General features: G+C 42.1%; 1 protein-coding gene across 2 annotated transcripts; it reads right to left on the bottom strand.

The window, feature by feature from the left end:
- Nucleotides 1-2,371: 2,371 nt before the first annotated feature.
- Nucleotides 2,372-13,268, bottom strand: tpst1l (tyrosylprotein sulfotransferase 1, like). Of its 2 annotated transcripts, none has more exons than XM_080779999.1 (6): nt 13,042-13,268; nt 10,235-10,951; nt 8,978-9,136; nt 7,577-7,833; nt 5,294-5,498; nt 2,372-3,831 (listed from the first exon to the last, which is right to left on the bottom strand). In XM_080779999.1, exons 2-6 carry the CDS (start codon nt 10,649-10,651, stop codon nt 3,796-3,798), a joined length of 1,074 nt encoding a protein of 357 aa, XP_080636125.1. In that variant the 5' UTR covers nt 10,652-10,951; nt 13,042-13,268; the 3' UTR covers nt 2,372-3,795. The 2 variants fall into 2 exon arrangements, with proteins under 2 accessions (XP_080636125.1, XP_080636126.1); XM_080780000.1 differs by having other exon boundaries at nt 2,372-3,901.
- Nucleotides 13,269-17,527: the final 4,259 nt, after the last annotated feature.

The following is a 17,527-nucleotide window of genomic DNA, read 5'->3' on the forward strand; positions in this document are numbered from 1 at the left end:
TGAGCACATTTTCTGTATCACTACACCTCCACAAGCTCCACACAGCTCTGATAACACATAGCACAACGGAAACGTCACATGCATGCAGATACCACAATATCTAAGCATCGTGCATCTATCTTGCATCGTGTCATGGCATGGCTCCATCCTGACCCATCGACAGTAATGGAAAAATGAAGTAAAAGTATCAATAGTGCAATGTAGAAGTATTACAACTTAAGTAAAAAGACTGGTATTCAAAATTCACTTGAGTAACAGTACACAAGGCTGTGCTTTACCGTGATTATTGACACGCCAGTGATGCGGTCAGGAACAAGGCTTTAGCCGAGTTCCGCAAGCATCACTGAAGTGGTGCTCTCGTGTAACATTGTGCATTTGTCTTATCAGCAACAACTGAACAACGATGGTGAAGGGAACTACACTTTCTGTTTGACAAACCACAAAGCATTTCAACAACACCTTTCTAACTGAGACTGAGAGTGACTGTGAACTGAGACAATCAGAGGGGTGTTTTTGGTTCAGTTTTAGTCAAATTTAGGATCAGGCTCTGGAAAAGTGGGTCTTAGTTGACCCAATTCTGTGACCTTTGGGCCCCAAAGGTCACTTCCGTTCACTGATTATGTTTCTGTGTTTAGGTTTCATTGGGATAATAGTTTCCTAGAGTGTACATTCTATACCCCAGAGAAAGGCTGTACTACTGGATGTAAGCAGCCATACAACAAGCTAGAAACTCAGAGGTTCAGTCCTTTTTACACAAAGCTGACATACAAACAATGGTAGTTTTCTACAGGAACACAAACTAAAATCCCAATAGATCATATTGTTCCTAGCTGCTGCAAGAGTTATTTATACAAATATCACATTATTGTTCTTTAGCATATAAGATTCAAGCTAAATATTATTTCAAACCTAGCCATTGAAATGTCATGTCTTCTTGAAGCGTTCCACTAGGGGGAAACATAAAACTTTCCCTGTGGGAACTAATCCAACTCTGGGGGGGGGTGTGTGTGTGTGTGTGTGTGTGTGTGTGTGTGTGTGTGTGTGTGTGTGTGTGCATGTGTGTGTGTCTCTGTCTGTCTGTACCCCACTTTGCTCCTCACTGGCTTGACCAGTTGATCTGAATTTGCACACAGGCATTGACCATTCCATTCCGTTACATTTTCAGTCAAGCTGAATGCTCCAGTCAACGTTACTGTCAAGAACGACTCCAACCTGTGTTTCTATTGGAATCACACCAATGGTTGGTACAAATGTTTGGAGAATGCAGTTCGCTACAGGGCTGACTACAACAAATGGGAGGTAGGACATATCATGGAATCAAAGAAAATAACCAAAGGCCAGAATTTTACAAAGCATCAGAATCACATACCGGTAAGCAATTGTCTTCTGTTATATTTTTTTTTATCTTTTTCATCGATTCATTTATAACATTTTACTAGTGAAATACTCCTGGCATTGCATTAATTCCAGTCCAACCATGCTATCTTTGCTCCTTGTGTTCAGAGTTCTAGATTCAGCATGGAGAGACTGAGTTACTGTACCAACCTGCCCTCTGGTAACTCCACCTATGAGCTTCAGGTGAGGTTCAGGGTGGTCATTTACTGTGGAGAGTCCATATACTGGAGTAACTGGAGTCAACCAACCCGTCTACTGGGGATCCATGGAGAGCAATGGCGCAAGTATAGGCCTACAGAATGGAGACTATGGGAATGCAAGGTCAAAGCATTATCATACAGCAAACAGACTCCCATGATACAAGTACGTACCGTTACTAGGTTGGTCTCTATGATCACATTCGTTACTGAACAGTTTCTATCTCCTCACAGGACTAGAATCATCCTCAGAAGAACCTGAACGAAATCCACGGCAATATAGGTTAGCATCTAGAGATCTGTAATTCAAGCATGTATGGAGCTGAAATCACTAGGCATCAGAAAGTACAGAAATTCACAAATAGTTGTCTGAACGGTTAATGTTGCCTCACTAAGACCGAATCAAATATATTGACAGATTCATTAACTCTATAGTTTGGCTAAAACGTATTGCCATCTCACTGTATATCACTGGATGCCCAAAACATAGCCATTGATGTTAATGCTCAAATCATTTCAATTTGATGCAACAGTGATGGGCAGTAATGCATTGTGTTATACTGTACTGTACACCATGTTGACCTATTAAGGGGTGGCTGGCTACACATCTCCAAGGGAATAAGGAGGGGTTAATTACAACAATTGCAATATGCTGGTAAAATCTTCTAAAAGCTAAATTCAAACATCCTTCAGTGATTTAAAACAAGGTTTTACAATTTAAAATATTTTGATATGATTTTCTTTAATACCCAATACACAAGTGAATGAAATGGGTTTATTTTGATTAATATAAAAGTCTTACAGTCATAGTACAAGCAATGTCAAATTCTTTAATGAATGATCGACAACAAAATAATTTATTAAGAAAATAAACATACGTCTTCAAAAATATACAGTCATACTCTGAACAGTTACCGCCCTGTTAGATAGTACCAACGGTCTAAAAGCACATTCATAATGGTGGTGAATTGATCACATTACGCTCACGTTCAAATACTTTCAGATACACTTTGTTTGAGAGAGAAAAACCAAGACGAAAAGTTGAATAGGATGTAACATTGATTGTTGGAACAAGTAAGAAGTAACTTCCCTGAGCAGGAGTCCAAGGACTGAAGCCTTGCAGCATACTCCAAACTAGCCAAGTCAAACGTTTTTCAGCTTCAGCATGTCAATGAGAACAAAATGACATGTATCATTGCTGACTCAGCAATGCTGAGAAAAACAAACAAACATGTTGTCCTGCGGAAGGTAATTTCAGCATTTCTTGCGCCGCCAAGATTGTCTAGCTGTAGCCAAACATCGCCGCAGAGGCACCAATGTGAACAACTTGTGTGATTGGTCAGACACACAATTTGCTTGTCATTCAGTATTGTTTTCTTTCTACAATCTAACAGCAACGTACCATGGACTGGTTAGAAGATAGGGTTCTCTGGGGAGGTTAGGAGTACAAACCTCTGAGACAAATGTGTAGGAGGTTATGTAAAACAAACAGTTCCATGGTTAAAAAAAAAAAAAAAGTTCTGTCACTGTATACATTCAGAACCCAGAGTGGAGCTGCAGTGAGTATAGATAGAAGCCCAGTTTGCGTGCTTCAAAAATGTTTAGTTTACATGTGAGCTTGTAAAAATCAGCTATTTTCAATAAATCTTTTGATTTTATATATGAGAAATGTGTGACACACTTTTTAAATGTTGTTAGATTATAAAATAGAATGCCAGAGGACTTTCGTCCCATTCTGTAAGTCAAGTTATTTATTTATTTTTTGGTTCAGCAAGACCTGCTGCAGCTGAAAATATGTGACGTTGTTTGGACTGGAGTATTCTGCTGGCTTAAAGCCATCAAAACCGGGAAAGCATCAGAGTCATTTTAGATTTTAGTGTTGCCCATTTAAAATGAGCAGATATACAAGCTCGCAGCGCGCTGCGAGCTTGTATATCTGCTAATATACATTGATTTAGAAGGCATTTGTAGAATCGGCCTCAGGTCTTGAAGGGTTAAGACCAGCTAATGGCCTCCTGCTGATGAACACAAACCTACTAGTGTGACATGAAACCAAGTATAGCTATGACTAATGACAAAAACAAATCCAGAGTGGAACACTTCAAAATCCTCTTGTAAGGGTGAGCTGGCAGTCAGAGAATATTAAGCAATATGATTTAGCTGAAGGCCATTCCAGCACGTTCCTGGCAGAGCTGCTGGTTTCTTAGCTGGGATGTGGGGCTTCTGTTGCTCTCGGACTCTGAGGAGAGGGAAGACATCGGTTGCTGTCATTACTGGGATCATTGCATGCATTACATTCAGGGTTTGATCTGCAAAAGAAATAAGAGGGGGGGGGGGGGGGTCTTAACAACTTAAGCTGTATACTTACTTCATTACTTCATTGTACAACAAATTGTGAAAATTGCCAATGTACAGGCAACGTGTATAGATGTGTGCAAAATAGGGACACCAAATAAAAATAGATAACCAGACTGGGTGATATAAAAAATGCTATATTTTCCTTTCTGGCCAGGATATGTACTTCTGTGCCATCTTATTTGCCATCTCATGTTGTTTCATGTGAAGAACTTGAAAAACAAGTTCATGGGTGTGTCAGTATTAAGTGTCCATAACTGCCATATCTACCTGCCAAAGAAATTTGGAGAATCACACAGATCGACTTGGAGAAATTAAATGCAATAAAAGCCAGTGTTCTTGTGGCGGGTTGTCACTTTTCATTAGGCCCACCTTTTCTTTTTTAGTCCGTTAGCGCCCAGTTGTACCGATTCATCGGTCTTTCCCACAGCCACGGTCAAGGCAGATGGTCGCCTGGTGGTTCTGCCTGAGGTTACATGGCTCTACATGTAAAGTGTCTAAACATGTTGTGAATTGGCTCTATGATACAATCTAAATGGAGTGAATTAAATTGAACTGTTCAAACTGGTGAAGCCATCAATTGCATTGCCGACAAACATTAAAGTTTTCCAACTTCAGACTAGAGGCCCTCAGTTTTTGTTTTGTTTTTTGTCAGACAGATCAAAACAATCCATTTCTACGTCTCTGAAATTACATGTACAGTTTGGATTGGGACCGTTTGGCAGTGGTGTAGAAGTAACTAAGCACATTTACTTAAGTACTGTACTTAAGTACAATTTTGGGGTATTTGTACTTTACTTGAGTATTTCCAATTTCCAATACTTTTACTTCTACTACTTTAGTTACTAGTTAATTTGTAGATTTGGATTATTATTACAAAACATACAGTAACCACTTGAGCCCTATATATATTTCAGTAATTTGAAAATAGCCGATCTACAAGCTAACAATGTGTCGCACCGCGACGCATTGTGAGCTTGTAAATCTGCTATTTTCAAAAGTGTACTATACATTTGAAAACTTAAAATGAGACATTCTGCACAATAAGTACTTTAACTTTTTGAAGCAAATACTTTTACTCAAGTAAATGTTGAATTCCAGACTTTTACTTACTGTATAGAGTATCTTTATGCAGTATTGATACTTTTACTTAAGTAAAACATTTGAGTACTTTTTCCCACCACTGCTGTTAGGGAACAAAGTCTCAAAAGTCAAGTTTGGTAAACACTTCTCTGTTGTCTCCCCTGATGGCCGTCATGGCTCAATAAGGTACTTTGTACCACAGACCTCCCACAACAGGCGTGGTGTCAGTAGTACTGCTAGTTTGAGCAAAAGTTGTCTCTGACCTGCGAGTAGTTGAACATGGGGTTGAGGATGGGCTGGGGTTTGGTGTAGTCGGGAGGGTTGGCCACGGGGTCGTAGCCCAGTCGAGCCAGCATGGGGGCGATGTCGGCCATGTCGTTGAGCACGTCGGGCGGGATGTGGCCCACCCACTTGGCCAGGGCGTCCGTGTTGACCGGTCTCATCACCTGGTCTGTGGAGCGCTCCACCCTGCAGGGCACACCACATTACACCGTTAGTGTCCGTCGACTAAAAGGACGCCGAAAGATATTGGTCCACTACTTTTTTCACTGACGAAAACAAAGTAAAAACCTAAATAAAACATGAGGCTATGACGACTATGATAAAATGCACTGACAATTCCGTCGACAAATAAAAACTAGACAAAAATGTTGGGAGAAGCGATCCAGTAGAACTAAGACAAATCACGTTATGCTTGGTTGTGTGCGGGTGTCAGCGTCACGCTACGAAAATAGTCGATATCATCCCCATCAGCCTACTATGCTGTCTGTCCCTCCATAAAGAAAATATAAAATAAAGGCGAAAGCCACAACAAAAACATAAAAAAAGAAAGAAAATTGTCGATCTACAACTACAAGATCACAGTGCGATGCGTTGTTAGCTTGTAGATCTGCTATTGTCGACACGCAGCTAAGAATAAGGCAAAACGATGTTATAACAACCTGACAAAATGCATTTTAGTTGACTAAATTAACTGTGGATGTAGTTGACTAAAATCCTTTACTGCATTAGTCAACTATAACTAGACTAAAACTAAAACGTTTCAGATGACTAAAATGCGACAAAAACTAAAGTGGAATTTTATTCCAAAAATATCACTGTATGACTTGACCAAATACTATATATTTGCTGTCCAAATTAACACTGCACCGCAAAGACGGAAGTCACAGAACCACACCCAGCTTTATTCCCCGAAGACATCCACATGTGCCAACATCGTTTATCGTGGCCTTTCTTTCAAACAATAAAGCCACTGTTGGTCGGGGTGGTGTTGCAGTCTATTGTTGCTGTGTAACTCGAGTCTCTTCTTGTAGATACAAATACTCTCGGAGATCAGAAAGTATAGTTGCATCAGACAATATATTTATTTATCCGTCACATGAACTTAAACTTTGAGTATTGTAATAAAACAAAAAGGAGCCTGCGCGGTCAACAAACTGTGTCACATTCTCTCCCAGCAGGGAGTCACCTGGCACCTGGTGCCTAGCACCTACATATCCTTTCTCAAAAGGGGAGGGGAAACCTCCATGCAACACATCAAATTCATAGTAAAATTATAATAATTAAACGGCCACGAAAATAAACAATTCATAAAGAAGGCAATAATAACCATAATAAATACAAATCATCATAAATAGAAAATGGCTCCAACATTGTTGGTGTCAGACATTTTACTTTACAAACACACAAGGGAAATAAGCTCTTGGTCTTTTTGTGTGCTATCCTTTCGACAGATATGTACACATATATGTCATGTATTAGCATTCGTCAATAAGAACATCAATTGAAAAATCATCAATTGAAACTGGATCATCCAAAACCTTAAGCCCTATTTTGTCAGCTATTCGAAAATAGCCGATGTGAAAGTTTTTTCCCCTGGTGTCACTTGACATGGCCTGTGAGTTTGGAGGCATTCGATCCCAGACCCAATTTGGGCAAAGGCAAACACAAACCTACTGTAGATTCCCGTTTGCGTGGGAGAGAGAGAGGTCATTTTAACCTCTGTAATGACAGATGCCAGAACCAGAGACGCTGGCTGGTTCTCAGACACCCACCACGACTAAAAGTGTAAGTACACAATGACTGTATTATGACTGCATACAATATACACTTACCATACAAAGTCTGATGTAAGATGAGCCAGATTGCCAGATTTTTGGATTTGGTGCCCGTCCCGATTTTGGCGTTTCCTAGACTATGGATTACTGGTATTTTGTTCAAAGGGACAAACTCAATTCTAATCAATTTGAAAAAACGTCATTAAAAGTTTGAAAATAGAAAACGCAAAAATAGTAATTCTACAATCTCTGCATTCACACTGTTAAGCTGCTAAATTGGGCAGTGCATGTCAATTTCTTACTCATTGGAGATGAGAACCTAGCATAATATTTGTAGGAAAGTGAAGGCATAAGTAAGTATTAATTAATTAATTCAAAAAATGTGTGCGTGCACATTGTTCCCCCCCCCCCCCCCCCCCCCCCCCCCCGACATATCGCACAGGGCCTTGCATTTCTCCCAGACGCCTCTGTGCATCCACACTCACTCACTTGGACAGGGACACTCCTCCAGCCTTCCCGATGAGGTCTTGGTGGTGCAGCACCGCCGTGTCCCAGGGCAGATCCAGGAAGTGCAGCAGCTTGCGCATCTCCTCCTCGGGGTGCAGCACCAGCTGCTCGTAGCGCACGGGCAGACAGCGGCCCTCCGACGCCCCCCCCTGGCACTGGCTGAACATGGCCTCCACCGCGCCGCTCCACTTGGTCAGGCAGTCTCTGTAGCTGTTCAGGTCAAAGCCTGAGATAGTTACCTGCACAAGGAGAGGAGCGGAATGGAGGGGAATAGTGCTGTTTAGATATACGTTATAATTAATTACTTTAATAGTTAATATTGCACCTTCTACATCTTTATTTATTTAAAATTATGTGACCCAGCTACACCTAAAGAACAGACGCATCTTCTTTGCTGGGTTAACAACAGCTAAGAAGATGGTTGCTATGTGGTGGAAACCTCAAACTTTCGCCAATGGGCTCTAACATTTTTAAATAAAATGTAGTATATCTAGAAATGTCAACTGCCAGATTACATGGAGCGAGCGAGGAAAAATGTTAACGTATATGGTCTAGCATTGCAGACAAACTTATGGATACTGTATGATTCAGGCTGTCCTTACACAGTGGGAAGGTATATCCTGCTTTTTGTGACATCGTTGGTCCTAGGAGGGGTTTCTTTTGCTTTTCTTATTTTCTTTTCTTGATCCTTTGTTGTGTTCGTTTTAAGTTGTGTATGTACATGCATCTTGTTATTTGTTTATTTTATTTTTATTCATGATGCCATATTACATAATCGTATAGTTTCTGTGACGAATAAAAAAATAATATATATATATATATATATATATATATATATATATATATATATATATATATATTATTATTTTTTGTAATCAATATATTCTATATATCTATTATATATATTCTATATAAGATGTCTTTGCTCCCTGGCCTACTCTTTAACTGCCATGAACATGACTACAGCATATCTACAATGCCTCAGGCCGACCTTGCCATCAAGCACGAGAGAAATGTTCACCTTCACCCCTGTTCATGTTGAAGTTACATTGTGAGGGGTGGAGTTTACAAAAGATAAACCGTCTGTTATATTGGGGAACATTTTGAAAATCAATTCCAGTGCTAGAGAATATTTTATGCTGTTACCACCTTGTCTCTCCTGTGCAAATACATTTGCACATTTTATTATTTTAGGTGTCAAAAGTACCAAAAATTATCTCACAATGTGTTGCATCATGTAGATCAGCTATTTATTTATTTTATTATACATTTTTTTAAAGTGGTCTGTCTGTTAGATTGTGACTACTGTAAATAATGACATTACATTGGATCCATTGAAAACACAGATTCTTTCTCAGCCCTGAGGAACGACCCCGAACGCACCTTTCGTGAGATCATGGAATGGACAGTCGCTCGCCCGTCTCGCAGCATGAGGACAAATTTGGCCTTGGGGAAGATGCGTGCGAGGTAAGCAAGGGACTTGAGGGCGAATGGGTCCTTGTTACAAAGACGAGCTGCCGGCTCCCCGTGACCCACTATGATCTGGAATACACAACGTCATACATATGATACACAAAGCACAGAGCAACAATAAAAATGGAGTGCTGCAAATAAGACCTAGGTCTCAGGAGGGCAGTGGGCATATTAGGTAGAGCAGGCGTCTCGGAATCAGAAGGCCTCCGAATGCAAGACTGCCTGGAAAGTGGTTGGTGCCGTCTGTGGTCCTGTTCTGTATTGTCTTATGTACCATGATTTATTTAATTTTTACCACCTAGCAACTTATCATTCCATTGGCTGTCTTTCTGATTGGCTGCCTCGTCTCTAGCCAACCAGACACTTTTAGCCTCTAGCCAACCTCTCAGCCAATGTGATAGCATTGCATTGCAGCCAGTAAGTTGCAACAACAACCCACAATTATTTCACCCACAAGTCTGCAGATATAATAACGCAGCTGGTAATTATGACTATGTCATCAATTCTTGTTTTTGTTTTGTTTTTCTGGGTGTTGCGGCTGTTAATCCATCCTGTGACATTTGTACACTGTTGAAGGGCCTTGATTGATAAAAGAAAGAAGGCCTCATGTTTGTTTGATTCTCCTGGCATTGCACCGAAGTGACCTTGACCGACACACTGAACCCCAATCTGCTCCGGAATGACTGTGAGCTACACATAGCTTTTAATGGTCATGTTGAATAGAAAGGCTCTATATAAAGGCTGTCCATTAAATATGAAAATATATACAGTATAAGTCATCAATAAATGCGACAACGTGATAAAGCTCTTGTTGAAATGATATACAATACAAGGCTTTCCAATGTAACCGTTTTAGGAAGGGCAAATGGTCTGCTTCACAATGTGTAAACGGTGGAGGCAACCAGTTAGGGGTTCAATGGGTCAGTTTACTGCTGGGCCAAACAAACAGACGTTTAGGGATAAGGGGTTTAGACTTAGAGATGTACATCTACCCTGTCTGCTCATGTATTAAAGCACAACCACCACGGCACCACCTTTTATGTAGAGTCTGGCTCTGACCCCTTTATTTCATTACTGATTGACCGTTGAATTCTTTGTTCTTTTGTCTTTGTCAGGGAATCTCTCTGCCACACGTTTGCATAATAACAGCTGTGCATTTCATCTCACCTCCAACAAGAAGGCCCGCACGGCCGAATCCAACACCTGGTCCGTGACTCCGGCCTCGTCCAGGCGCAGCCTCTCCTTGGCCGAGCGGCTCCAGGTGGCCCGCATGCCCAGCAGCCGAGGAATGACGCGGGTCTCCTCGCCGCAGCGCACGGCGCCGTGCGCGTCCAGCATGGCCCGCATCAGCGTGGTGCCACTGCGGGGAAAGCCACCGATGAAGATGAGAGGCGTGTCCTCGGGGGGGACGAGGAGGCCGCTCGACGACAGGCTCTGGTTGGCCGAGCCCGGTCCTAACTCAGCCCAGCCGCGGTGGTGCCCGCTTTTGGGCGGACACTCCACACCACTCATGCCCAGGTACAGGAGAGACACGGAGCAGAGCAGGACGCAGCCCAGCAGCAAGGTCCACCTGCTATTCCTCATGGTCGGGGTGCGGTCGGCTCAGATCGACATCGGTATTTCCATGGAGAACACCGATACGATAGAGGACTGAATTCTAAATCGACCGGTGGAGAGTGATGTCTTATGTCTACTGACGGCCCAGGAGAGGTCCACAGAGAAAAGACAGCGAGGGTGGGGCCTGTGGTATGCAGACAAAAGGTGGTGTCGAGAACACAGTGTGAACCAGAGAGTGGGGCCCGGGGGGATTGTTCACCCTCCTCCTGAGGCCTCAGCCTTGGGGTTCGTCCTTGCCTTCTAGGCTCCACGGCTCACCTATCAAACCTACATGAGACAGCAGAGGAATAATGTTACACATGACAGGTGGAGCGAGGAATAATGTAAATTTAAATATAGCATAAGTGAGCTGATATCAGCATTGCAAGCGGAATGTATTATCTTCCACACAGTCAAGACTGAAGGCTGTCCAGTAATACTGCATTCTTATAAGCAATTATTTTTTACACAGACACAAACAGCTGGGCTGTTTCAACGTTGACTCGGACACACTCACACGGTGTATGCAAAGCCACTAATTGCTACCTCACTGTGTTTTCGTTTTCAGTGACAGTCTAGACCGCGCTCGAACGCGAGGCAAACGGTTTTAATATCATGTTTCAGTTCACTGAGCCACGCTGCAACTTCCCGCATTCACTTCTGCAATCTGCAGCATGAAGGCCGTTTCCCACATGCTTCTACCAGCAACATCGGTAAATCCTACCAGTATTTATCGTCAGTTAAATATCGTCTTAACTATGATGCATTTGTATTTTGTACTACTTACAGAACTATCATTGAAGAGAATTACACAGTACCCAGTAGTACCTGTCACTACCCAGACTATCTGCTCACCCATAACCATTATTGATAGTAGTACCTGTCACTTCCCTAGTACCCAGACTATCTGCTCACCCATATTAAACCATTATACTTAAGACATACAATGGTGTCACACAAAAATTCTACAACATTACAATATGTCTGCTATATTTGAACTTTTGTGAAAATGTTTGCCTACAATTACACCCCCCCATTAAAAAAAGAATACATTAAAATAGATGAGTTAAATTATATTAACCGTTGCACCCCTGCACTGCATCGTGCAAGTATTCTTTTCTGTGCATTGGGTGGGAAGATAGCCAGGCATATGGCAGACATTTGTGTGTTTACTTTGGAGAGGTAACCGCTCCTCTGCAACTGGCTGGAGTAGCAGTAGCTCATGCATCCTACAGTACTGATGTCAAACATAACGTATTGCATCTGGAACCAAGCACAGCACAGTCATGGGTTTGGGGAAACTACCGCTTGACACTAAATCTGCTGATAGCCAGGAGCTGCAGTCAGATATTAAACACATGCAGAGATTTCATTTGTAAACGTATGTAATGGTAATGTATGTGCCACATGGAGCGAGACTTGCCGTGGGGCCAAGTAGCATATTCTTCCAACAGAGGAAGTTACACAACTACTTGCATCGTGAAGTGGTATTTCTGTGTGCTCTGATGAAACTAGGAATTGACCTAGATAAGGCTACAGTGTGTGTTGATCTGAGATAAGCCAGTCTGCCAGTCTGTTAAATTAGAACGCACTAAAGATATGGATGTGTGTATGTATTTATATTCAGCTGCTACTACATAGAACCCTTGACTACGTTTGGTGAGAGCACAGTACGTTGTGTCCATCCATAAATATCATAATACAAGTATAGTGTGTGTGTGTGTGTGTGTGTGTGTGTGTGTGTGTGTACAGGAATTATTATGCAAGCCTGCAGGCTCATCTAATTCCTTTAACATCTGTCTGTGGGTGATGCTAAACAAAGCTTCTCTATAATACCTTTAACATCTGGCTGTGGGTGATGCTATAGCTAGACAACGCTCAGACAAAGCTCCTATATAACACCTTCGAACATCTGGCCATAGGAAATTGATACACAGTAAAGTCCTCCTCCCGGCTCCTCTGTCTTAAATGTATAAAGTGTTAACGCTCGGATGGTGCGCATAAATAAATGGAGTCAAATGGACCATAACCAAATGCCCCTAAAAAGGGTCGAAAATGTGGTTACATTTTTACCCTCTGTTATCAGAGTGTACCGTAAACATCTGGATGATGGATGATACTAAACAAAGCTCTAGGCAGCGGCCCAGACTGACAGCAGGAATGCAGGCAGCCACCAGCAGCCAGGTGAACGACACGACAGGCAGGCAGGCAGCTATCACCAGGTCGCAACACTGGGGAAAAAACGTTACCTACTAACTAAACTAAACGTCCCGATGTATTAAACACAACCGTTTTACCGAACCGTTGTTCTAGGTCGCCGGCGAGTCCGAAAACGCCACTAAGCACAAATAATGATGGCAACAAAAACAACTACTCACCCATGTCTGCACACGATCGACAAGAGATCTGAAACGCGTTCCAAGATTGAAATGTAGCTGGGTCGAATATCATAAACGAACCGGTTTATTGGCGATTGCAGATCACACATACGCTAGAAACAGGCCGAGGTTGTGTCTGTCTGTGTCAGCAGAAGTTACAATGTATCAAGTCAGAAAAGATTAAAGAAGAACGTTGGGTGTTGGGTCGTGCTGAAGTGAAACGTTAAAAAAAACGCTGCTGCCGTCTGTCTGGAGAGGGGAGGGGGGCGACGGAACATCGGTTGCTGATTGGTCGACGACAGGGCTGGTTTCCGCAGCACATCTGTACCGATGCCTTCCATTGGTGGAGTGGACTGGAGGATGGTAAAGGGCCAGTCCACCGTGTTTATTTATGGTCGCTGTGGGCATAGGGTGTTGCTAGTAGACGCTGTGCTGTCAGGAAAATAACAGGGCCCAGGGGAATGGTTGTCGTCAATCTGATGGCCTAACTGCTAACTCACTCACTGACTCACTCACACTCACTCACTCAATGACTCACTCAATGACTCACTCACTCACTCACTCAATTTCAATTCAATTCAATTCAAAGGAATTTTTTTTGGCATGAGAAAACATACATTTACATTGCCAAAGCAAAAGGCACAATACAACAATACAGCAATACAATCAAAACAAAATGTGTGCAGATGTGTAAGTCAGAGTCTTCAATAAATCAGTTTCTATGTACCAAGATTACGGGTACTCGATGCAGGCCAGTGTAGGAATACACACAATGATTAGTCTTTAGGGTGGTTATGTTCCATTTGATATCCTTCTCCTATCACAGCAACTAACAAGTCTACAGTGGATTTTTATGAAACAAACACTTTGCAGATAGAAAGAGGATAATTCAAGCTTTTTGCACAGCTGTTGGTGAGTTTGACGTTGTTTAATACAATGCAGCTCTGTATTCGCTTAGTAAGAGACCACACCTTCGCTCAAGATCAACAGTTTATTGAAACAGAATGAGATGAATGCATGGAGTGGAGTGAGGAACCCAAGGTAGGGCGAGACTCAGGGTGGGGGCGTAGTCTCTGGAGCTGACGGTCATCTTTGCTCTATACTCGGAATGAGCGGTTGGTCGTCTCTGCTCTGTCACTGCCCCCCCCCCTGGATTCCTAGAGAATCGAGGCGGAAGGAGGAGGTTGGGGTGGAGGAGGATGGCGATTTTGAAGAATAGTGAAAATAGCCGATCTACAAGTGCAGTACTCACAACCCGTGTTTGGTCTGTCGTGGAGCAGAACAAACAACTTGGTTGAGAGATCGCAGGTGTATTTATGCTGTGGTGATTGCACCAGGGATTGGCTGGGTGATATGTCGACACTGAATCGTCAACTAAAACTTGAATCTCTAATTGAATAAAAACATTTTTTTTCATGGACATGAATTAGACTGATAGGCTATCTAGTTTTGTCTACAAATATGTAATATTAAACATTACTTTAATAGTATCTGTCTCACAATGGGCCAAATGCCAGTCATCCTCATATGTAGCCTACCTGTCTGAGGTGTTGTGTGGTGCTCTGCAAGCTCTCCCTCATTCTCTGCTCTGGAGCCTTGTGGCTGTGTCTCACCTAAAATGTGAATCAGAATTAAGAATACATTTGTGCACAACATTTAGGCCCTACCTCAGACCAAGTGCAGAATCGAGGAGGCCCGATCATGTTTTGAGCACAGTATGTGGGAGCTCTTTGAACACCAGACAATGAGTATCTCACCTCCACACTCACAGTATAATCTATCAATTTCTGCACTCATAATTAACTACAAAAGAAAATAAATCAGATCAGACCAGAAACCCTATAGTTGCTGTTGCTGCTGCTGCTCAGAGGCAGAGCCCAGGTTGCAGAGACAGAGAGGCCCACAGGAGAGTCAGGGCAGATAGATAGAGGCATTAAAACTGCTAAACAAACAACGCAATTTTATAGTGTTCCAGTTCCAATTTTGTCTGCATTTTTTCCCTTCCGTCTAATTCCCGTCTAGGGGTCGCCACAGTGGATCGTCTATTTCTATCTGTTTCCTATGGTCCACATATTATTTGATTTGGCACACGTTTTATACTGCATCACATTCCTGACACAGCCCTCCCCAATTTAAACAGATTTGGGACCGGCACTAGTAAGCACACACAAACATGTGCATTAGAGACCTGCGGATGGAGTTTTTTGTCACCCGCAACCGCAAATGCATTATCCGCCCGCTATCCAACCGCATTAATGATATCATCTTATTTATATTAACCGCACCATCCGCCAACCGCGGTTATCCGCGGCAACCGTGGCTAAATCCGCCATCCGCAGGTCTCTACTGGCTTGGGACACCACAATGGAAATATATGAGGGCATAACTCATAACCCAACGTACCCGTTATCCAACCGCATTAACGATATCATCCTATTTATATTAACCGCAACCGCACCATCCGCCAGCCGCAGGTCTCTAATGTGCATAGTTACCCAGGGTAATCATCAGGTTGCCTTTCTGTTTTTTTTTTGTTTCACCACTTCCAATTTCACTTGATTCAAACTTGAACATCAAACTTGACATCACCTGTTGGCCTGCTGGGAGTCAGCCAGCCTATTATACTTGTGTTCCCCTTAGCTGCCAGCTGCTGACTCTTCTTTTTGGAAGGCATTGTGGTCTGCTGAAAACACACACAATTAACATTAGGCTAAGAGACAATAACAATAATAACTAGAAACTAGAAAGATGCAATCCTGCAGAATTGCGAGTGTGGTTGCCGATCTCTATAGAAATATTGTTCAATTAGAAGAGTTGGGTATGTCACTATACTGTCCAATCAGATGAGGACAAAGTGCACATGCACTTGGGAAGAGTTCAGAATCGCTGGCCAACCGGAAGGGAGAATATAGTTATTGCACAATGTAAACGTTTTTTAAACGATTTAATCTTTGGAGTGCAATAACAATAGTCTGCTTGCCTATAGGCAACCACACTAATAAAAACATAAAAGAAAACTTGCATTTGATCTCTCTTTTCTTACAGGGTTCCGTGGATTATTTCCTTATTTTCCTAATGTAGCACGCCACGAAATGAGTTGAGAAATCCCAGGCAAAGTCCATCATTTATTCAAACAAGGCATCTTCCATAGTTACATCAGCTTACCAGCATGACAAAATCATGCTTTATTTCACAAACATCAAACAGTGCATATAGTGGGTGTCACCTTTGTTTCTGTGTGTGTGTGTGTGTGTGTGTGTGCGCGTGCATGTGTGTGTGTGTGTGTGTCAGGGGAAACAGCTTAGTCAAAGACCCCCAACTGTGACAGTCACTGTAGTACTAATAAAATGCAACAGTCTGTCTTGAGAGACTAGCTAGTTACCTGGCAATAGGTTATTTCTTAGAAATTCTTGCTCTAAACAAAATTAGTGCAGCAATGGAAAGCTGGTGACATCTGAAATGTACAAACTACAAACAACAATGTATTCTATATTTGCATTAGTAAGACAGTGATTTCAATCCAACAAGGAGGAAACAAATACAAAATAAAATAAACACAAAAAAAAGCTCAACTTACCCTTCCAAGAAAAGTTTCTCCCTTAAAATGGAGAGATAATATTGTCCTTGTAAATTGTGTATATTTATATTAACCGCACCATCCGCCAACCGCGGTTATCCGTGGCTAAATCCGCCATCCGCAGGTCTCTACTGGCTTGGGACACCACAATGGAAATATATGAGGGCATAACTCATAACCCAACGTACCCGTTATCCAACCGCATTAACGATATCATCCTATTTATATTAACCGCAACCGCACCATCCGCAGGTCTCTAATGTGCATAGTTACCCAGGGTAATCAGGTTGCCTTTCTGTTTTTTTTTGTTTCACCACTTCCAATTTCACTTGATTCAAACTTGAACATCAAACTTGACATCACCTGTTGGCCTGCTGGGAGTCAGCCAGCCTATTATACTTGTGTTCCCCTTAGCTGCCAGCTGCTGACTCTTCTTTTTGGAAGGCATTGTGGTCTGCTGAAAACACACACAATTAACACAATTAACAATTAACAGTGTGTGTGTGTGTGTGTGTGTGTGTGTGTGTGTGTGCGCGCGTGCATGTGTGTGTGTGTGTGTGTGTGTGTCAGGGGAAACAGCTTAGTCAAAGACCTCCAACTGTGACAGTCACTGTAGTACTAATAAAATGCAACAGTCTGTCTTGAGAGACTAGCTAGTTACCTGGCAATAGGTTATTTCTTAGAAATTCTTGCTCTAAACAAAATTTGTGCAGCAATGGAAAGCTGGTGACATCTGAAATGTACAAACTACAAACAACAATGTATTCTATATTTGCATTAGTAAGACAGTGATTTCAATCCAACAAGGAAGAAACAAATACAAAATAAAATAAACACAAAAAAAAAGCTCAACTTTCTCTCAAGTTTCGTTTTACTTTCAATTCAATTGAAATTTGTGTTTGTGTCTGA

This window comes from Protomyctophum bolini, assembly GCF_963924005.1.
Source record: "Protomyctophum bolini genome assembly, chromosome: 13".
Classification (NCBI taxonomy): Eukaryota; Metazoa; Chordata; class Actinopteri; order Myctophiformes; family Myctophidae; genus Protomyctophum; species Protomyctophum bolini.